Source organism: Acartia tonsa, chromosome 3, assembly GCF_053477335.1.
Source record: "Acartia tonsa isolate MP-2025a chromosome 3, ASM5347733v1, whole genome shotgun sequence".
Taxonomy (NCBI): Eukaryota; Metazoa; Arthropoda; class Copepoda; order Calanoida; family Acartiidae; genus Acartia; species Acartia tonsa.
The window spans coordinates 8,632,553-8,656,555 of NC_137262.1; the positions used below are offsets into that span (position 1 = coordinate 8,632,553).

General features: G+C 30.7%; 1 protein-coding gene across 1 annotated transcript in view; it reads right to left on the bottom strand.

Annotated features, from left to right (window-relative positions):
- Window positions 1-24,003, bottom strand: part of LOC145313219 (metabotropic glutamate receptor 8-like) — a 156,071-nt gene that overhangs the window by 70,545 nt on the left and 61,523 nt on the right. Inside the window, exons 11-13 of the mRNA XM_080152517.1 lie at window positions 15,055-15,179; window positions 5,748-5,885; window positions 3,324-3,392 (exon numbers count right to left, since the gene is read on the bottom strand). Coding sequence (XP_080008643.1) covers window positions 3,324-3,392; window positions 5,748-5,885; window positions 15,055-15,179 — 332 coding nt within the window. The remainder of the gene's footprint in view (window positions 1-3,323; window positions 3,393-5,747; window positions 5,886-15,054; window positions 15,180-24,003) is intronic.

The window sequence follows — 24,003 nt, forward strand, 5'->3', positions numbered from 1 at the left end:
TTATCTTATCCCTTCTTCCCTGATAGGATTTCACAATAATTGTGTGTTTATTTTTATTGGGGAAGACATGTAATTTAGGAATTTTTGGTTCACTTCATTCGTCTAGATAAATTAAACAAGGTCATATTTGTGTATTAAACTACTAGCGGCTACGCCCCTAGAGGCCTCTAGTGGCCTTTATTTTTTTTTTTTATTTTAAATATCTAATTTGAGAAATAACTTGTCTATGTTATCAATTGTTAAATTCATGCGTCTACGCAGCGCGAATACGCTAGCGAGACTACGCTAGCGAACCTATGCGGCGGAAAAATTTCAATTTTTTTTTCGATTGTATTGTGATTTCTCTTGGGAGGGTGGTGGTACCCTCCCCCAAAATAGTTAAAAACCTTCCCGGGACATATGACAATCTACCCTGTTAAGGAGAACCCAATCGGTTCAGCGGTTAGCGAGATCCTTCGGTACAGACACACAGATACACAGACATCCTGTTACTTTAGTATAAGGATGAACATTTATCAGTTTAGCTTGTAAACAAGGATGGAAAAATTCATAAGTAGCAAAGCACAAAAATCATGATTATCACAATAAAGAAAGAGAATATGCATAAAAGCAATGAATTTCACGAAACCTTAAAAAGATAAGTGTTTATGTCTTTAAGAGAAGGACTGGCAGTTAGACGGAATAAATAATAAACATTGTATAGACTACATGCCAAAATATCTTCACTGAAAATATCAGCTGTCTATCTTTAATAGTAATTGAGAACATCACATTTCCCCCAAAGCGAGACTGACTTACTGACAGTGAATTATAGTGAAGCTTCGCTATCAATAATACAATTTAACAAGGCAAAAGCACGCCCCTTAGTAGCTTTTTGAACACAGACATAGAGACCGACACATAAGACTTGTAGAAAATCTTACCAACTAAAGTAAGTTAGATAGACGTATACATAAGTTAATGTATAAATAATTGAATTGGGCCTAATGATAGCTGATTAAGAAACTTACAACTGCTTGTAGGTAGAAAAGAGGGGGTGGGGGGGTGGGGTATAACAACCCCTAACCTATGGATCATAAACCACGAATGTCCCAAGAAGTCAATGTCATATAGCAATGTATAAACTATGTATCCTATATACACATACATATGGTTGTATATGTGTGTTTAGTTTATGGGGTTTAATGTGAATGAAGCTAGCGGATTATGTCAATGAACTAACCAGCTAAAATTCACTAAATTTGATGTTTTCAGAGGCCTTTTCGATAAAATGTTTATTATAAAAAGGCCTCTTTGAAAAGCTTTCTTGGTTATTATTTTGTAATCATTTTCAAAGGTTTTATTAATGTGTTAATATTATTGATAGTTTTACAACATAAAATTGGTTTGTGTCTTACCCTTTTCAGTTATTTTTCGGGAATAAATATAAAATACTTTTTTATATATTTATTTAATTGTTATAATATTATAATTAGCCATTAAAAAGTCCATGACAAAAGTACTACCAAAGACCAATAATAGTGGTATAACTGCCTAGAACCCTATCCTAGTGATATGACTACATATGATGGTTGTATGCCATCATTCAAAGCTATAACAGTCATAATAAAAATCAAGCCCTGTCACTTTTACCAGATTTATGATACTCCTACCACTTTCTCTTGTTTATTTTTTAGTAGCGAAGCTGCTCTGAAAGTAACTAATGTCCATAAAATCCTTTCTCAAACTAAAGACTTCTTATATTTTTTTTATTTTTACCCGTCTGCCTTTTCTTTATTTTCGCCTATATCGGAATTTCTGGTAATATAGTCAAACCAAAGAATCGTCACATTTGGCATGTTATTGGCAAAATCATTTTAGTTTTAAATCCTTTCTTATATTATCTATGCAATTTTAGCGAGATTATTAAGCATACATCGTTTAAGAATTATTTAAGCAGTCTTTTCTTCAAAAATCTCTATTAAATTTAGAATCTACAGAATTTAATCAGCTTTTTACTAGGTTCCTACCCCAGATTTTCATGTTCTCTAATAAAGTGAAACACGCAGCGGGCTAATATAACGATTCCCTATCCTTCCACCCACTACACCATTTCCCCTCCCATTTTACTGATTGTACGAACTAACCAACTTGCAATCATTCCATGTTAGCAAGTTAAATTGACGACAATTTTTTTCACTGTCATAATATTCTCGTATATACATATATTCTACATCCATTTCAAAAGTACGTATAAACGGTTTTATTAAATTAAAATTATGTACAGTATAATAAGGGGAACTACTTGTGGTTTCTGTTATGTAAATATTTTCATTGGAAAATCATAAAGTGTTAAATTAAACTTAATTCAACTCAGCAACAAGCAACACGTTGTTAATTATTTTCATATTAATAAAGTTTGATTGAAAATTATGTAGTTATTAAACAACCTCAACAAGTTAAAGGGATAGTTGGTATTTTTATTATTATTCAAAATTAATGTTTAGGATATCATTTCTTATTTTAGCAGTTGTCCGTCTAAGGTTTTGGCTTTAAAAAAAAGTGATTTGACTGAAATGTTTGGTAAATGTTCATAAAAACGTTGTGCCTCTTCTCTATAAATCACTTGCCCGTCCTGGCTGTCAATTATGCCACATGAAATTACATTTACAATGTTTAAAAATTGTTATGTTATGCTAATTATCTTTTGCAGAAACTATAAATTATCTTAACAGTTCAGTTATAAAAAATTTCCAATTGAAAAACTTGTTAATCAGCCCAATAATTCTTGATAAATAGTGTAAAATTCCTAGACCTTGTTAACTGTATATAAAATATACAATTAAGTATGCATAGAAATTAAAATTATCATGCAAATTGAACAAATTGTCAATCTGTGATTAATCATGGATATCAAAATCAACAAGTAGATTTTATATTCATGTTTTTATTTAAATTTTTTCTTTGTTTAACTAAAATTAACAAAAAAACAAGGATGACAACATCCATAAAAGCGAAGCTCTGAAACGGTAATACAAACGAACATTAAAACTTGTAGAGTGTCAGAACTTTATCTTTATAATCTTTATGTAAAAGTAACAAGATGTCCATGAGACTATTTGTCTATCTGTGTGTATTGAAGGATCTTGCTAACCACTGTACCGATAAAGTTCTCCTTTACAGTGTAGCTTCACATGGGAAGTTTTATATCTATTTTGGGGGATGGTTCTAAGTTTTTTTCTTTCTAAATAATAAAAAGGGGGTCGAATTCGACCCCACACCACATCCTAGAGGCCTCTAGGGGGCGTTGCCGTTAGTCAATAATATTTAGTAATTAGACTAACCTTTGGATCTTGTTGAAATCTGAGCTCCATTTCTTTTCTTGATATCTGTGAACATGGAACACCTTTCTCCTAAAAAAAACAATAAGTTTTATAACAAGCGAATTAACGTAACTTTACTACATCTTTTTCAAAAAGTCGAGTTATCTCAGATTTCTAAGACTAAAACATCATGTTAATTTGCCAGTAGGAGAATGTGTTTGACTTTTTAAAATTGAAGACTAACAGAGATAAATACAAAGACAGAAAATCAACAAACAAATATTAAGGTTTACAAATAATAAATATGCATACCTAAAAACTAACAGACATTTAAGTTACAATAAAAGATAATTAAATAGACATATATACAAACAGAAAAAATAACAAGTAGTAAAAAAGATAGATAAACAAACAGACTAAAACAAGTATACAGAATAACAGAAAAAGAGAGAACAGATAAATTGCCAGTTTTATAAATGGAATACACAACCAGACAAACTGCCAGACCAACCAGCCAACAAATAAGTTAATATCTTAATATGTACTGATTAGAAATTCAGGGTCGACCACGGTAGTTAAAAAATCTTACAATCATTCCAATAAGATTAACTTTCAAAACAGCAAAAATTATGAATTTTTAATTCATAATTTCTATAGTCCTTACAATCATATTAAATCAAGTTTTTTTGCACTTGCTCGTCTCAATGGGTTGTAATTTTCAGATGATCCTCATATATATCATTGCGTGATTTTAGGCTATTTTCCATTCCTCCTACAGAATCCCCTAGATGCTAGGGACGAAACAACTAGGTAAAAAACATGATAAAAACAATCAATAAATTACAAAGTTAAGCCAAAAATAAAATGTTGTGTTATTCTAATTGATGAAATAGATATTGGAAAAGGTGTGTGCTACGGTAATATTATTAACAGAATAGTAAAAAAATAATTTACATTTCTACATAAACACCATAAAATGGGAAGTGTAAACGTTCAAAGTTGCTGTATAAAAAAATCATTAGGTTTTCTACTGTTTTTCCTAAATCATTTTTGTATGTTTTCTTGATTGATTTTGATTTGACTAAACTTCTTGTTTTAATCACACTAGCTTTTTTGATAGGTCTAATTCTAGAATTTAAGCATTGGACTGCCTCAGCCTTTAAACAGGTTCAAATTTGTGTTTTTTAAAGTGAGAATCAAATGCTAGCTTTTGAGCAAGGTAACGTAATCAATTCCAAGCTAAGGAAGTTGAAAATTGTGCATGAGAATGCCTTGGCTTATAAACAGGTCTAACTTTTTTATGTGATACTTAGTTAAAGCAACTTTGTATGCATATCTGGCAGTAATAGACACAATATTAAATCAAGATGAGTCATTCCACCTTCATATACAAATGTACAATACTTTTTCTCAATTTTTTACAGGTATAAAGGAACTTGTAAAGCATATGTATTGTTTATGGATAAAGGACTATAGCTTAGTGTAAGTATTTTAGTGGTATGTAACAGGATCTGTGTTTGTGTGTCTGTCCGTGCCAAAGGATCTTTGTAACCGCTAAACTAATAGGTCTCGTAGGTCCTGGGAAGGTTTATAACTATTTTGGGGGAGGGTACAATCACTCTCCCAACAGAAAGCGCCACTAAAAACAAATTAACCAATCCTAAAAAAAATCATTTTACATTTTTTTTCAAAAGCTAAGAATGAAATAAGAGGGGGTGGTCGAATTCCCTTTCCCCCCTCAAGGGCCCCAAGTGTCCTCTAGGGGCGTGCCCGCCAGTGTATTTTATAGCAACAACCACACTTAATTCCAATAAATCAGTAACTATTTAAAATAACATTAAATATATATTTCTTTTTGAAAATCTAAACAATTCTTTCAATTCCAGAATTCTTCGTTCAGAACAAATTAGAAATAAACAATTATTTGTTTTTTTTTGCTTGTTTTACCAAGACTTTGTTCCTGCAACTAAATTTGAATACTACCAACGTCTATGTCAATATACAATAATAGGAAGGGTAAAAATGACGCGGCAAAATAGAAAATATTCAAATGCAATTTAAAGGCCATCAGTAAACAAATGAAAGAAGTGTTTGTATTTGTTTTTTATTTATTTATCCTGATGAAAGAAATTAATTATTTTATTTAAAAAACAAATATTAACAGTCAACACAAATCAAGATCACTGTAGAATCATTAGAAAATTTAAAAATTAAAGAAGAATAGGAAAATAAATATGTACAACATTTTGAATTTTGCGCGCAAAACTTTAAATGATAAGGTTTTGTAGGGGAGGGAGGGGACACTAGCCCCCAAAGTTTTACAAAAGCGTTTTCTTAATCGTTGGCTTAACAACTTTAATTGAACTTTTATTGATTGGTTAATAATTGAAGTGTCCAAATGTTTCAACCACTAAATGTAATCTACGGAAGTCAAGAAAGGTTTACCTTTGTATGAAACAACAATCCAGGTCCGGGCATATGCAGTATATGACGTCTGGACCCCTCAGCATCAGAACCTGGAACACAGCCAGTAAACTCAGCCATGTATTCCTCCGTCAGACCAACCAAACTCAAATCTGGACTCTGAAATAAAATAAAAAGTTAAAATGTGCTAGACATGAAAGAATTGGCCAGAAGCCGTAATTCAGCAAATTGATTCCAATTGAAAAGGATGGTGGAAAGAAGGAAGTGAGTTGTGGTGAGATTTTCACTTAGAATTGTGTGTCAGAATCCTGGTCACTTTTCCCTGAAATTGACAAATATATTGAAGTACCTTTTTTCAATACTGAATAATTGTGATATAAAAGTCAAGGGATATTTGTCTGTTCGTGTGTACCGAAGGATCTTGTTAACCGCTGAACTTATATGGTACTCCTTTCATGTGTAACGTTTCATGGGTACTAGGAAGGTTTATAACTATTTTGGGGAGGGTAACCCAACCTAGTGCACCTAGAGACCTCTAGTTCAATATATACTGTAAATAAATCTTTTTCCTTTGAATAATCAGGAATGTTATGTTTTTATTTAATCTTTATTTTTCGTTTTGATTAGATGCAAATTAATTTGTATTAAACTTTTTTCACATGAGATACAAGAAATTAGACTTGCAAGCAAAAATACGCTTGCAGGATATGTTTCACACAACATGTAACAATACTAAAATATATTTTTTTAGTCTGTGTATCAAATCATTTGAAATGAGTTGATTAAGATGGCAACAATGCAATTCTTATGCCTCATTACTAAGTTGATGCAATCCATAATATGGTCTTCCTTCTTTTTAGCAGCAAAGCTACTTTACAATCATGTTTTATTGGTAGGTTTGTCGTATTTGTATTAATAAAATTAATAATAGGAGTATCAATAATATACTCTTCCTTATTTTATAAAGCAGCTTATTTTTTTTATTTTTTTGAAGTAATACAAAACATTAAAACATTAGCTTTGACAATAAATAAGTTTACAGCGGTTTTCTTTTTTTATTAAAGTTAGCAAATACAAATTACTGAATTGAATCATTAAAAGATATAAAACCTAGCAATCCCATCCCATTGTTTTGAATTGAGGCATAATGAAACATAAAATCCTCTATCTAAATGAGAATCTTTAAACAAACTGAAATTTTGTTGTTAAATTTATCTTTGTTGAGAATCAAGGAAGTCCTTTATCAGATACTTGTTAGTAGCGCAGCAATTATTAAATTAGGACATGTCAGACGCGTATGACCGACTGTAAAAGTATTTAAGAATGGATATATTTATAATGCATTGATATTATGACAGGGTTTTTTTAAAAATAAATTTGTTTAATAATATACTGTTCATTTATTAGGTTGTAGGTTCCTCCAGTAAGGGTAAAGGTGAGGGGGTAAATCAGCCAGCAGGAAGTACCATTTTATTACAAGTCGAAAATCTGGTGCAATATCATTATCCAAGACTTGTAATTCCATGCAAAAAGAGAAAACTGGTACATCTTTATCACCTCTATATTAGGGTATATTGTTATTTTTTATTTGATTGGTGTTTAATCTTAAGCTTCAATATTCCATGGATATGATTTTCATTGTTTCATGAATTAACAAAGAAAATTACATATTAAATATTAGATTCTATACCAAATACTTTTTATGTTATCAATAATGATCAATTTGAATTGTATGGTTTAATCTCAGCCAAAATTTGTTGATACATTATTTCCGCAGTTTGATGGTTTATCTTGGTAATTGATAAATTTATCTCAACATCTTATTTCATATCAAATTTAATCTGTCAAAAACTGGTAGATTTTAAAAAATCTATAACTGTATTTTCCTCTTAGATTGATAAGTGGAAAAGTTCAACCAAAATCAACAAAAAGCTATGATGATTTTAAAATTTTATGTTACGTTTGGACTATCAACTCTTATTATTTTGAAAAACATTAATTTACCTTATTTGCTTTTTTTAAATTTTTCTTTCTCTATAAATCCAAACAAATTTTTGAGACACGCAGACAAAGATACAATGAATATTTTTAGAATATTTGAATATACAAAATTTAAAACATTTTTTAGCAACAAAGCTACTATACAAGTTGGTAACTAATTATAATTAATCATAACTAAAGCAGATTTTTTCAATATTTCTCTAGGTTAGTTTTTTTTTCAATGTTTAAACATCGACGATTTTTGTAAGGTTTGGAAGATTTTAAAAAAAATTACACTTTTTCTTCTTATTCCAAATACATGAAAAATCACACTGAATTCATAAAAAAAAACTAAATTTATGAGCAAGACATTCAATTTTATTAAAACATTATAAAACATAGTGTATTGTTTATAATTAGCCTAAGTTCAATTATGTTTCTAAAGATAGAGGAGCTAAAAGGAAACACAATATAATAGTTATTTCTCGCATCGTATTATAAACGGCTTTCCGCGGATATAGAATGTACAATTATAAGATTAAAACTAGTTTTTTTAGCCCCGAGGTGCCGGAGGCACCGGCTAAAAAAACTGGTTTTAATCTTATGATTGTACATTTCTATATTCGTAGAAAACTGGATATAATACGATGCTAGACATAGTTTTTTCGTATGGATGAGAACCGGTTCCTATCCACCGGATTCGAATGAATACGAGAAAACATCTTCTTAAAATTGTTCCGTTTCAAATTCTTTTGTCTTTCCAAGAATGAACAAGGACAGTTTTAAATTCTAGTAACGAAGCAGAATACAAATTAAACATGTGACAATTAGATAATTGGAAACACAAAATTATTTACCAAGGAAACAAAATACAATTATGTAAGTTATTTTCCGTGTACACTTTTTAAGCACCTAGACATATGAGATGAAAGTTTAAAGAGGAAATGTGAAATAATGACTTGTTTAGAACGAAGAATGAAAGACGTTTTCATTGCACAAAGCATTACAGACAGACAAGGCTGACTTGTAGAGTTGCTTCGCTTCAACAAAACTGTTCTTACATGTGAACTTAAAAAGAAGATTGCTAAAAATTAGAAGAACGTTATACTACTAAAAAGGTACAGCTTTTTTTACACGGGAAACTCATTTAAAACTTTTTTTTGGCTTGACAATCTTTATAACTTTAAGAATGCAATAATGAGATAATTTAATGCATTTTTAGCTTTTACAACAGTACTGATAAAACGTATCTTTTAACAAGGACTAATTTTTTCATAAGACTTGACGCAACTAAAATTAAAATCTAATAGTAAAATTTAATATACAGAAATAATATAGAAATTTTCGTATTTGGTAAGTACATGTAATGTTTAAAGACAAATTTTTAAATAATTGCAAATAATAGAGCTTGAACGCTTGTAATCTCTAGACTCTGATTATTAAGTTGCTGCAAAAAATAAACACCCAATTTGTTTGAATTTTTGCAAAATTACAAAATTCATGATACTGTTTAATATATGCTTACATTTATAGGACTGAATTATAGAGTTGCTTCGCTGCTTTTAAACATCGCACTTTATTTTCCTTCGCTATGTTATAAATGTTTAACCAATATCATGATAAAAATGTTTTAAAAACAAAAAAGGATTGAATCAAAAATATATTTAACACTAAAATCAAAATTATATATGATTTGTGTGGATCATAATTCAAGCTTTTTGAATGTGATGCTTTAAATATAAATCATTTTTTAAAATTATTACTAACTATTTGTATTTAAGAGAGTCTAAAAAAGGGCAGAAAATAGCCTAAACTTTTGTGAGGGTTATCTAAAATGTAGAACCCAATTTCAAAACCTTAAGGTACAGACAAATACCGTACTACTTTCAATAATAGGATAGAAAAAGTTCTATCTTGGTTCCAAATTTTTTATGTCCCTTTAAATAATTTGCAAGAAAAACCCGCAGAGTAAAATTGAAAAAAATCTGTGAAATTATTTAGCTCTCACCACGAAAACCAAAGATTGGTTTTTCCTGGGAGGAAGGAACCCAAAGTGGGGATAATTTCAGTGCTTTGACCACACACCAATAATTGTCCCCATTGGGATAATAGTATAATAAATTTCTTCCCCTTTCTTTAAACTTTCACTTTATACAAAAACAAATATTAAACATAAAGACATTAAAGTAGTTAAAAAGTTGATTTTTGCACTTTTACTAAACAAACTAATTAAATAATTGTTTGATAAGTTTAAAGTTTAATTTGGAGGGAAAAACCTAAAGTGCTATAACCTTATCAATAACATTATACGGGCGAGGTTGCTGTCCATGACACTCTAACGTCATGTCCAACAACCAAGGATTACTAAGGGAAACCAAATCTCTTCTTTTCTGTCAAAATACCCAAGGTATTAGATTTAGAAACACCCACCAGCCAACTCTTTGATTGTAGTAACTTTGCCTGGAAGTCAAAACTGTGCATGATAAAGAGTTGCGCCTGTTTTTGGGTTAAGGCATAGACATAGCAGCAGTAGGAACCATTTTTAATGACATTAATTATGACGTGATGTTAAGCCGAGATTCGAACCTATAACCTGCCCGACGACAAGCGCGTTACCTAAAGTGTGATATAAGCTTTTTATTTTTGAAGGAAAAAAATTCTATGCTTTTTTTTGCAAGGATGTTTATTATCTAACCTATTGTTGACTAAATATGACATCATAAAGTACAAAATCTTCTTGCGGGAATGCTAATTTTCACAAATGCACAAAATTTGCATTTTTAAATAAAAAAAAGCCTCAAGCATATATCAGGTAATAGTTAAGTTTATAGTGTCTATATATTTTATTTTTATTTTATATCAGTATGGGTTGATTTCGACTACCCTTTTTTTATTCTAGTTTTAAAAAGAAATTTGAAGGAAAAAAACTTTGGGAGGGAGGGTGATTTTTCTTGGGAGGGTTGTACTCTCCCCCAAAATAGATATAATCCTTCTTAGTCCCTATGAGAAGGTACACTGTAAAGGAGAACCATATCGGTTCAGCGGTTAGCGAAATCCTTTAGTAAAGACAAAAAAAGAGAGACAAAGATAATTGGACGATAAACCAATTTGTTCATGAAACTGGATTTAAAGATATGATAAGAAATTAATTGACAAGTTCGACAATTTATTATTTTTCAGAATAAATGTCAGCATCTTTGCCTACATGCATTATATCTAATATTATTGCGGTTACAATTTTAGAACTTTTTCATTTGTCTTTGGTTAAAGAGTTATGAAGGAAAGAGAAGTGGGTAATCATAAACAGGGCTCGCGCGTCTGTAAGCCTCGGGAAAATCATCTTTTTACAATTCTAAAAATCACCAGGAAGTCTAAACCTGACCCATATATTGCAACCCCTTCTTTTAAAAAAGAAAAATTACAACGCATACAATTAGGTTTAAATTTAAGACTTAGTTGCGGCTGAAGTGCGGCTGCCGAGCCCTGATTATTAGTTTAATATTTTGTGGTTTTGGATTGATATTTTCACCTCATAAATATTCTATTCGCAATTATATTGCAATAGACATAAAAATATGCTTTAAATATATTTTATTAGTTGCTTCGCCACTAGCCTCTAGGAAAGGCTGGCAGAGTAAAAGAAATCGCCTAAAATACCTTGAAGACAGACATACATCTTTCCTAAAAAGTGCAACCAATTCGGACCAGTCTTTTAAATTTATTACAAGATTTCCAACCTACTAAATGTTAGATTTAATAGACAAAAAAGAAGAAATTTGAAAAGAGACTTTAACGAAATCTAAAACGCTATCGTAATGGCTAATGTTTAAAAGTTTATTTTTGTATACCCGTTGTTTACGGGAATTTTTCGGGAATTAAACATACGAATGCCATAAATATATGTACATTATACAATACACCAATGTTACAAGATTAAAACAAATTAAAATCTTCCCTGCCTAATTTTCCTTTAGAATTTCTTAAATTGCAATAAGGATTATTGAAATGATACTTATTTATGATCAGTACACTTAACAAATTATTTCAATTTTGAATTTGATGGACTATGAAATCTTACAAAGGAATTATATAAAATTCTTTAAATTGTTATCCTGACTATAATTAGAAATCTATTTTAAACTTTTTTGAAATTTTTAACATTACTTTTAGCGAGAATTATACAGTATGTAATATAATGATTCCAAGGGAAAAGGGAATGTGATTCTGACAAACAATTCTAAAGGAAAATTTCCCCCACAACCCCCTTCCCCTTTCCCCCCCCCCCCCTACTTACCCACCCCCTCTTCAGTTACATAAAAACACAAGATATAACCCCATCTTACTTCCAAAGGTTTCGTGATTTTTGGTAGAATTGATTGTTAGAAAAGCTTTTGTTTTGTAAGTTGGTAAATATTTAATGAAGAAAGGGTTATAGACATAATTAATCGTCATTGACCCCTCCCACCCTGAAAACCTATAGTCTATTGTTATATTATATTTACTCTGTTATTGAAAGATAGGGATAGTAGGATTCGATTATCTTTTACAACAGATAAAATCGGTTTAGATAAAAATATGTATATACAACGCTTTAATCAATGTATTGTCTGTTGGCGTACTTTTATTATTTTTACCAAAGAAAGAAAAAAAAAAGAAGATGTATATACTTATAACATTAAAATATTTTCTAGGTGCCTTATCCTTGAACTCCCTGCAGAAAACCAATAAATGCGGAACTGTTTACCGCATTTCAATTATTCTTAATATCAATCATGAACTTGGAGAATTATTATAAATTGCCTATTTGTAGCTTAATCTCCTGCCCCACCCACCCCACAACTACCCCTGCCCCACTCTCTGTTTGCCTAACCCATTGTCTCCCTTCCTTATGCACTGCACTGTGATATAGTATAATAGTAAATTAAATGCAATTCTTTCCCTCACCAAAATTTTGGGAACGAAGCAACTCCTTAACTAACCATTTTCATGGATTATATTTTAAAAAAACTTTTAGTTCTTGCAACGTGAAACAAAATAGTACTTTTTTTTAAATTGTCTGTGAAATATTGCTGAAAACTGAGGTGAATACTTTTAAAAAAAACTTTTGCCCCACTAAAATCAGTTTGCCCCACTAAATTTTAGTGGGGCAAAATTATCTCCTCTAGATTTTTAGTTTGCCTAACTGATTTTAGTGGGGCAAAATTTTTTTTAAGAATTCACATCGGATAAATGTCATAATCCAAGGGGGGAGGTTTGTACCTCCTTATAATATCTTAAACTTTTCCTTTGACGAAAGGAAACTTCCCTGAAAATTGTTAAACCATTGGTCGAGTCATTTTCAAGATCTTTGAGGACATACATACAGTAGTTGGACAAAGTGTTTCAAAATCAGCCATGTGACGTCTTAAAGATGGGGGAGATGAGAGGAGAAGTGGGAAAGAACCCCCCTAAAAAAGAGATAGATAATCCCTTAGTGATGTAAATCTATGCATATATTAATGTATAAACTTATTCTTGTTAATATATTTGTCTACTATATAATCCTTACTGCACCTAATTTGTACTTGAACCTTCCTTTTACCCATTCACTTAAGTTATTAATAGTTTTCTTTAGTTGGGAAGTTGAAAACATATAGTTTTTCTAAGAGAGAAATTGTTTAATACTTCAAAATTATAGAATAAATACTACTCTGAAAATAAATATCATCTATTTTTATGTAAATTTAGTTTGGCATTTCCCCTAAATTTGTCAGCTACAAAAGACAAATTTTTCGCATAAACTTTGATATGATCCGAAATCTTAACACCTGACAAATTTAACTTTAATGCTAAATCAAATACAAAAATAAGATTATACATTGGCTACTTTTTTTTAGTTATAATGTTATTTAATCATTAATGTTTGTTAAAGTCAATAAAAAGTGATATTACTAATTTCAAATATCATATTGTTTTTAAACAATTTTAATATCTAAATTTTTAGAATTTCAAACAGAAAACAATATACACATCTTTGAAATAAAGGGGCAATATATTCAACTGCCCAACTGTAGAAGAAGGAAGTTCATATATAGGCAGAGTATTGATTTTAAATTAATTGATTTTAAACAAAGTTCATAAAAGAGTTTATTTATTGGCTTTTCAAAGTCTAGGAAATGCCGACAATTTTTTGCACAAAAAATATTACTTTATATGTATTTAAGCGGGACTTCCTTTAAAACGAATATTTCTGCACAGGGAGGGAGGGGAAATTGGCCGGGCTGTTTATTTCACAAGGTCCCAAAGATTCATAAAAAAACGTTTTCGTATTCGTTGGTTTAACAACATTAGGGAGTATTATTAAATTTTGATTGGTTGGTTTTTTAAGTTATGTATTCAAACGTTTCAACCACTAATTGTAATCTACAGAAGGTATAATTTTGTGTATCATCATGGACATCAAATTATCGGCCATTGTCTTATCCATTAGATCCCTGGTATTTCGAGTATGCTTAGGGACGCGACATATATCTTTTTTCTGAGCCCAGATGACCAAAAATAATATTCAACTTTTCTTCTTTTTTTGGTATAAGAATTAACTTAAAACTTTTTAATATTTATTATTGATAAGTCCCTTTAAAACTTCTGTAATGCTTTCAAGTTTATTAGGGATAGGATTGTGAGAGTGTGTGGTGTATACATAATTAAGTGCAAATTTTCTAACCTTATATAGACAGTTCAAATCTAATTAGAATTAAGTAATGGCCTGATAACTCACTGACAGCTGGGAAAAGGGGTGGAGGGTGTTAATCTAATATGAGAACATTATGGATAATAATTGCCTTATTAAATACAAATAATCTTCCCATTAATAAACTTAATTTTCTTCAAATTTTTGAAGAGGTTAAATGAATTTGGTAAATAAATTGAAACATTTTTGGGCAAATACCCTGTATTTTCACTCACCCTGTAGGGCTTACAAAAGACCAATATAACCTTACCTAACCTAAAGTATTAAACTAACAAATGAAGAACTACCCCCTGCCATTATTTTCAATTTATTCTTTAAGACTAGGGGATGGAGGACAGATTTTTTGCTCGTTCAGGTACTTTGAGGGAATCAACCAGAGAGAGAGGGAGGGGGCAATGGGCTGTTTATTACACAAGTACCCAAAGTTTTATGATATCGTTTTTTTTATTCGTTGGCTTAACAACTTTGGGGACTTGAATTTTGATTGGTTGATTGATTTAATTGAGTGTTCAAACATTTTAACTACTTTTGTGTATCATCATTTGGGATGTAACTCAATTTATCGGCTATTGTCTTATACCCTTAGATCCCTAGAATCCAAAAAGAAAAAATATTTACCTGTAAAGCAGACAAGAAATAGTTTTTAAACTCTCTGAGTTCTGGCATATGTGGCTCTACAAACACACCACCTTGGAACACTTTCCGCCAGGATTTCAAACGCTGCAGCTCCAGTCCAAGTGAACCTAAAATTAAACAAATTCTTATTAGGACAGGAAAATGTAAAAAAAATTATAGAGATAATAAAAGATAATCTTGTATATATTGTCAAAAAATCATTAAATATGACATATTCAGCATTTCTTTAAATCTTGTAAATATTTTGATATAGAATACACGAAAAAAGATTCAGGCATCCAAGAAGCCTTCGTTGACGGACGAATGTACAATTATAGAGAATCTATGCTTAAAGTATAGAAAAGGAAATAAACATTCGAAAACGGAAATCAATAACAAAATAAAGATTATCAAATTTTGATATTAAAATTTAAGAAATTTATAAATATTGTAACTGAAACTAAACGGGGTGTATGTATACCCATATATAATTGGGAAGGGAGGGAGATGTCTCATTAAGAAACATTACCCACAGATAATTATGCACTTATAGACAGCTCAAGTACATGAGCATTAGGAATACATAGCATATAGCATATTAGGTAGAATCCTTATGCATAACATTGGATTATATATCACCCTTTCCCATATGTCAACTTACTCAATGTCAAACTTTACATCAACTAGAGTCATTATGTCAATATCATAATAGCTTTAAGTTGTAGTAACTTTTTTTGGGGTATTATAACTTTCGTGGAAAAGCTTTTTAAGGGGCGATTCTTCGTTTTTTTCACAGTAGCTTTTCTCCTATTTCCAGCCCCTGCGGGGGCTCTAACCCTGCGGTACCAATTGCCTAACCCTGTGGGGCAATTACCTAACCCAATATAACTTAACCTAACCTAAAATAACCTATCAAAAGCCATTTTAAAAATACGACGAATCGCTACTTAAGGGGCGTTGCCACGAAAGGGACTATTCTCAATTTTTTAGTTTTGAGCCTTAGAGTCGATATAACATATTTACCTACATAGGAATATTTTAATTGATAAATATCAAAAATGTGTTAAACTAAAGGTTTAAACTTGTATGATTGAGGATGGGGGGATATTGAAGATCTACTAGTAGTTCTAGTTAAATTACCGCATATAAGCTAGGGAGACTTACATATATACACAAATATTTATGTACATTTCAAAGTTTGTATGACATAAGACGAGAAATTATTGTGGAAATATGTAGATGGAAGGAATTAAAGCGAAGACATGAAATAAAGATGATAATTTCTATAAATGACGAAACAATAAAATAAAACTTTAAAAATCTTGAGGTTTGTTCAGTAATGTGATTCGAAATATAACTAAAAGCAATAGTTTCAAGGTTTATATTATTTTGATTAAGAAAAATACAAAACTAAAGTTTTGTCAGGCGTTGTTTCTTAAAAAAGACGTTGAAGACAGTTTGGTTTCTATACAGACCCAAAAGATCCACTGGTGTGCGGTAAGGGGGTTAGATCACCCCCCTTAAATTTGAAATTGGTTAAGGCCTGCCTTTTTTCATCTCCTTATGGTTCGAAACTATTCAGGTGAATTGCTGTGCACGCCACTGAATTAACGATAAAAATAAATTGAATTTTAGCCACTATTTCATATTACAGAGTCATCTTAGAGTTTCTCTCTTAAGGCTAATAAACATAAGTTTCTTTGAAATATGGAAAAAGGGTTTGTGACTGTTAGGTTGGTAAAATTAACCCAGGAGAAAATATTGTTCATACAAAATTGCAAACAAAATCTTCCAACACGTAATTCTATTGGCTAATATAATTGTTGAATTTTGAACCCCACTTTTGATTTAGTTCTTTTCCGTTACCAACGGCTGCACCCCAACTTTCTTAGAAAAAATAATAGCCTAAAACCCCTCTGTTGAATCTGTAAATAAAATAGCCTAAAACTAAAAAATCGGTTAAGTAGTTCTCAAATCTTAAGCTACAGGTAACAAAAACCGTACGTACTACTTTTGATATTAGATTTAATGGCACATTATCAGCCCTTAAAGGCAAAAAAAGCTACGAATAAAAAAACGTTGCGTTTAAAATAGCTAACTAAAATCACTTTTTTGTGCTAATATATGAACATAAAGGTTATAAGTACCAAACATAAACACATACTTGTACACCAATTTACATTGAATATATTCCATATTATTCAAAGTAAATGCCTACAAGCTATATGGAGAGAAGAAGATGGGCATTTACTACAAAATGTCCCCATTATGCTTAGCTTATATGAAACAAGGATGACAACTTTTATAAGAGCAACGCAAAATAAACAAATCAAAATAAGGAAACAGTTATTTATCGCGGATAGTAAAATAAAAATAATAATAAGATTTATTCCAGAGCCAATTTAACTTATTTTGATTTTAGCATTCGTGGAAATTTGTCAATGAAACGATACGATGCATGTTTTTTTTCAGTATGGCTAAAAAACAGTTCTAATCCAGTTCTAAAAATAATAGGATTTGAAGAATTTACGAAACAACTTGTTAAACCGTCTGAAACCAAAAAGTTATAGAAAGCTCATAATCTTTATGCTTTATAGTGTCAAATCATTTTAAGAATCATTTGGTTAAAAATCGAGTTCATAGTATAATTGCATGAATAAATTTGTTTTAAAACTGTTTGATATAATGAAATTTTTTTTAGCTTGAATATAAAAAATAATTTTGCACATTTAACATTAAGTTTAAACTATTGTGTATAAGTGCAGTTACATCTTTCAAATTCAAACCTTGGATTCTTACAAATTAACTAGAATGAGCTTATTACAGCGAGTGTATGTGTGCATGTGTGTGTGCTTCTGTATTTCACAAAACCACAAATAATGTTCATCTAATTTTAGTTCACTGAACATGTTAAAAGCAGTGTTAATAAAAGCCCAACTCCTCACAAGTCAATCCATTTGTAGCTCCTTCAAAGCTCTTGAACTTTAGTTAGATTTTAATTCCAATAATATAATAATTAATTAATTAATTAATGTTTCTGAATTTTAAAATTCAGTTGGTGGAAAAAAGCTTTAGTAAATTTTCTCAGTATACATAAACAAACTTTACTATAATTTTTCAATCATTCTTTTTCTATTTTATTTAGGTGTTTTGCATGCTCATTTATATATATGTGTGTGTGTGTGTGTGTGTGTGTGTGTGTGTGTGTGTGTGTGTGTGTGTGTGTGTATGTATGTGTGTGTGTGTGTGTGTGTGTGTGCAGAAATATACTAAGAACTGGTGTATTACATGATCACTCAAGGATAAATTCTTTGACAAGTTTCCGAATATTTACATACACACACACACACACATGCAGATCTACATTAGAGTAATCATAATACTATTTTTCATGTTTTAGAATAGAAGCTATTTGAAATAAGATTGTCCTTTTTTTTATCAAATAAAAATCTACTCAACATGTTTGTTTTGTGTAAATTCCCCCCAAAAAAACGCTTCATGTTGATATGAAAACATATAAATTCAGACTGCTCCTTGACTGATTTTAAGCCAATTAATTTTTCCGCTGTTATCAAAGATAGTGTTTGTCTTTTATATAAACTTAATTATTTATTCATGATGACAGCTTTGCTATTTCTTTTATAGAAACATTTTATAAAATTTAATTTTATTAAAATATGAACAAATCTTTCAAAAAACAATTTTTTAAGTAATCAAATTTATTGTTAGTCAAAAGTGAATTGGTCTAATGTCCCAATACATATAAAACCACACACATACTTCATAGTAAAATTGATTCTTAAATTTAATCAAATCTGTAGAATTACAGTAAATAATGAGGCTTTGCTTGCATTGAACCTTATGTTTATAATACTGTTATACTTTTTTGATAGAACCCATCCATGAAGGGGTGGAAGGAAGGTGGTGTAATATATTCAGCATATTTTAATCATAATTCATTTCAATTATAGCAAAATTGACAATAATTGATTTACTGGTTGCTTATGATAACCAGTAACATAACTGATGATAATTTGTTATAATGATATTTCAATCACTTTATCTAAAGTGGTTAGAAATAACATTGAATAAAATAAATTCTTGTTTTTCCTTATTTCTAGGTTTTTTGTTTTTACTTTAAAAAAAAATAATTTACTTATGGTCTTAATTTTAGTTCTATTTTTAGTCTAACATAATCATTACTGAGTTGATTTTTGATTGGTTGGTTTATTGAGTAGAGTGCCCAAACGTTTTAACCACTAATTATAATCATCAGAAGGGGTAATTTTGTGTATCAGCATTGGGGATGTACATCAATTTATTGGCCTATATCTTATCCCTTAAGATCCCTGTAAGTTCATTCACAAAACACATATCTTCAATATATTTTCCGTAAGTTATGAGGCTCAAAGCTTCAATGAACTAGTGTTCTTTAAAACTTACAAAAAACTTAATTTTAGACATTAGCGATGACAATAATTATATTTTTTAAAATAAAAAAAATTTTTATCTAGGTTTTAAGGTATTTAATCAACTATTTATTCTGGGCATAAAATGTATCAAAAGACGTATATTGTTTGGTCATATGCAAATTGGTAATACATTATTTTTCATTTTTTAGCTATGGCTAGTGTATTTTTTCTTGCTGTAATGAATTAACATACATTTTTAAAAAGCTCATGGTAAATAAATTAAGGTCGTGCAAACAATGGTATTGCAAATAAATAAATAAACACATTCATTAAGCATGTCTTAGAACCCTACAAATACAGGTTGGGCCCATAAAACCGAGTTTTGCTTCACAGTACCATAAAAATTAACTCTGTTCACTGACGTCCAAGGGTAGGGATAAAGTGGTGTTTACCACCCTCAAATTTTGAAACCCTTTATTTTACCCCCTCAAAATTAACAAGTAGAATCACATAAAAATATAAGTATACCTATTCATAAACCCATCATGACTGTAGCGTAAGACGTTGCACATCCACTCGTCACTGGGGAGCTAGGAGAAAGGTTCGAATCTTGGCATAAGCGACGTTATAAATAAACAAGTTAGAAGTTGTACCTACTGCTGATATATCAGATGCACGACATAATAAGAAAGACTTTGGAAATACGTTGGCCAAAAACAGGAGCAACTTATTGCCATGCGCAGTTAGGACTTTCAGACAAAGGTCGTACAATCAAAGGGATGGTTGTCTGCAATAATTAAGATGTTAGTGTCCTTCTGTTATCAATTACCTACAAAGGTATTAATCAGGAATCCATAACCGTTTTGAGCTATATACACTATGTGTTGTTTTGATAATAATTCTGAATTATATTAGATATTTAGAGACATTTCAAGAAACTTTATGTACTGTGTACTCACAGAGACATAAATGTATCCTATATGACTATACATAACATACATATATATAATGTCAGGGATCTAAAGGAATAAGACAATGGCCGATAAATCTCCAATGACAATACACAAAATTAGCCATTTTATATATCACTGTTGGACACTCAACTTAATAAGGCAACCAATCAAAATTCAATTAAATTGATTTAACAAATGAAAAAAAACAATGGGGACTAATATAATAAATATCCTAATGTCCCCTCCCTCCCTGATACAATATACATATTATATTAGGTATGTGACATTATATCATTCTAAATTATACACATATGTATGTCAAGCTTTAATAGACTTAGTACTGCAGATATCGCTTGAAAAAGGATATTTTTTCAAGCGATATCATTAAAATAATAAATGAAAAATCTGCTTTTATTATATTTTGATTGGGTTGTACAAACTAGAAGTGTCGTCTTAACATCACCATTAAAATTCGATATGCTAGAGTAACATGATGTTTGTCTGCCTATTGACTAAATCAATAAATTGCTGGATAGATCGTTCTGCAATAATCAAGGAAGTTAAGTTTTTGTTCATGCATATTACATTTTGGCATTGTTTTTTAATAAAAGATTATTGTTGGCTGATATCCCTAGATGTTGGTGGCGTTGCCGCCATTTTTAAAGTTTGTAATAAAGAAAAAACTAAAATTAAATGTATACAGGTTTATCATAATAAGTCTATCATTCATTTTTGTGGTATTAGTAGTGCATCTCTTCTTGAGTATTGTAGTAGACTAAATTAAATAAGACTCATATTTGCAATCTTATATATGGATTATTTCATCCTTTGTCTAAACTAATTAAATATTGTCAGTAGCTTTTTACTGATCTAAGTTTTGGTGGTATAAAATTTTCCACATGCACTGTTCCTATTTTTGATTCTCTGTCTTTGAAACAATTTGGTCATTAGATATTCAAACAATGAGACTTAAAAAAATTTCTAAAAACAAATTAATATAATCATGTTTCTAATTTAAAATCTCTCTTGGTAGTGCATCATCTAAAGATGTCACCGTTGTTCCAGATGAACTGAAAATAGTTGCCGAATGTGTACGCAGTTTCCTGAGTGTTTCCTCATCCTAGCTCAATATTTACTACTAGCTAAAAAAGCTTCAAACTTCAAAAAAAAATCAAAATTTAAAAAATTCAAATTTATAATGTATAAATCGTTTATACATTCAAATTTTGATTTTTTAAGGGAAGTTTGAAGATTTGTAGATAGTAGTAAATATTGAGCTAGGATGAGGAAACACCCAGGAAACTGCGTTCACATTCGGCAACTATTTTCAGTTCATCTTGTTCCATCTAGCACACGAGCACACACACACCACACCCCACATTTGCAAATATTAAGGGAGAAACAGATAAGTAAATACATGTTCCATCTAGCACACGAGCATACACACACCACACCACATTTGCAAATATTAAGGGAGAAACAGATAAGTAGATAAGTGTTCCATTTAGCACATGATTTGATTAGCACAGCCAAATTTGCAAATATTATGGGAGAAACATATAAGTTAAATGACTTTCAATTTGGCACATGAGTAGCACTGCTGAAGATATCAGCGTTGTTCCATCTAGCACATGAATAGAACAGCCACATTTACAAATATTATGTTAGCTCAGCTACATTTATAATTATGCAAGGAGAAAGAAACAATTAATGTTCCATTTAGCACATTATTAGCACAGCAACATTTACAAATAGGCAAGGATAAATAGTTCAATTTACTCTCCATTTTGTGACTGACCACCGGTGTCCTGGATAGGAAACAGGTTTTTTTTGACATACGTCTTACAAGACCTATGTAGCCATGACCAGGAGATGATGACGGTTCAGTACATGACTTTCCTTAAATCACAGCTGATCATTTTTGTGGATTTTTTTAAAAATTACTTTTTTACCCAAAATTTCATAGTTTTTTCCATGAAAATCTCAATTTTCTCACATTTGCTGCTTAGTTAGCCTAAATTTATGCAAGAAAGGTATAATAAGTAACAGCTGTACTAAAGATTGTGTTATCACCTATAACAAGATCTTTCAGAATCAATGGAATAAGATTTGTAGTCAGAAATTGAGTAAGAGTTAATTATTTTGAATTAATGTTAAAAAAATTGCACATCAGAACAGCTTCTGGCCTCCATAGGCTTTCACCTGGCTTCAACATGATTCAATCTATCTGACTTTGTGTTTGACTAAGCAACATAATGTTTTTACCCTCAAATTTCTTTCACAAAAACTTTCTCTCCAATTAACCCACTTGTTAAACTTCTTGATCCATGTTTCAAGACCTTGAAGTTACCATCCATGTCCTTCAACTTTAACAAGTATGCCTCATAATACAGTCCTTCCACCACAAAACAGGGTACCTCTCTCAAACCTGGTATAGCTGGACCTCTATTCTAGCTTGCTGACATGGTTCACCTAGCCTATAAATCTTGATGAAAGTTAGTTTAGAATTCAGAACTTGTTTGTTAATCATCAATTTCTCACACTTTTGACTCTTTCTTCAAAGTTTCTTTCAACTTCCCGTTCTGGTACTTGTTTGCTATTGAACTTGTGGCTTGACTTTTGCCATATAAAGGGATTACCTCAAGTTTCAGAATAAAATTTTAAGTATTCTTACTTTTCACTTCCTTTGGTTTCCTATCAACCAGTTACTGTCATGAGATATCTTTTCATAGGTGAAAGCCTAGACTGCCATGCATCTAGCTACATGGTCTTTAAGACTCCTTTACCTTAGTTACTTTAGCTAAGAGCTCCTGTCCTCTCATTCTCTATTACTCAGAAATTCAACATGGTTTCCGCCTACTCTGCTGTTTGATATGCTAAAGTCAGGTGGTCTATGATTCCAAATCTAACACCATTTGATATTCAAACTGCCCTTTATTCTTGCTTTGCCAATTCTATATTGTGGTCTTCCTGTTTAACACCTTCCTAGGTCCCTTTACTACTGGCAGCTTTTAGGAAGGGTAGTATTGATCTGCTTAGGACAGAAAACTTGCCTGTGTTTAATTTTCAAATTGGGTCTTAAAGTCACTATTGAAACCCACACTTGAATGAAATCCAGTTATGAATATGTAACCAGCATTCACATTCACTCTAGTCATAAGCTACTAATATTTTCTTCAAGCTACAAGCCAAGTGCTTTTCTGTTATTTAGCTGCTCTTACATTCATGAGTCATATCAACACAATGTTTGAATACACTAACTTACAAATTATCCATCCAGCTTAGAATCCAATATGTATCTTTAATTTGAACCAATTAAAACTATCTTGCTTCAAAGAACAAGAGTGTTTATCATGGTTCTCACATTTAATCAGTAGTAAAGACAACCAGTGTGTACAAAGGGCCGAGACTCAATCAAGACCAGATATATTAACCTTCTGCAAGCCCTTTTAAACCAGGGACTGGTTCTATATTCAATTGTAGCCTTGTATATATGGTATTATAGGACTTTGAACATGGCAACATGGACATCTGTTATACCCCAAGCAGATATTGTTTTGATGTTGAGACATCAAATCAGCCAGGAA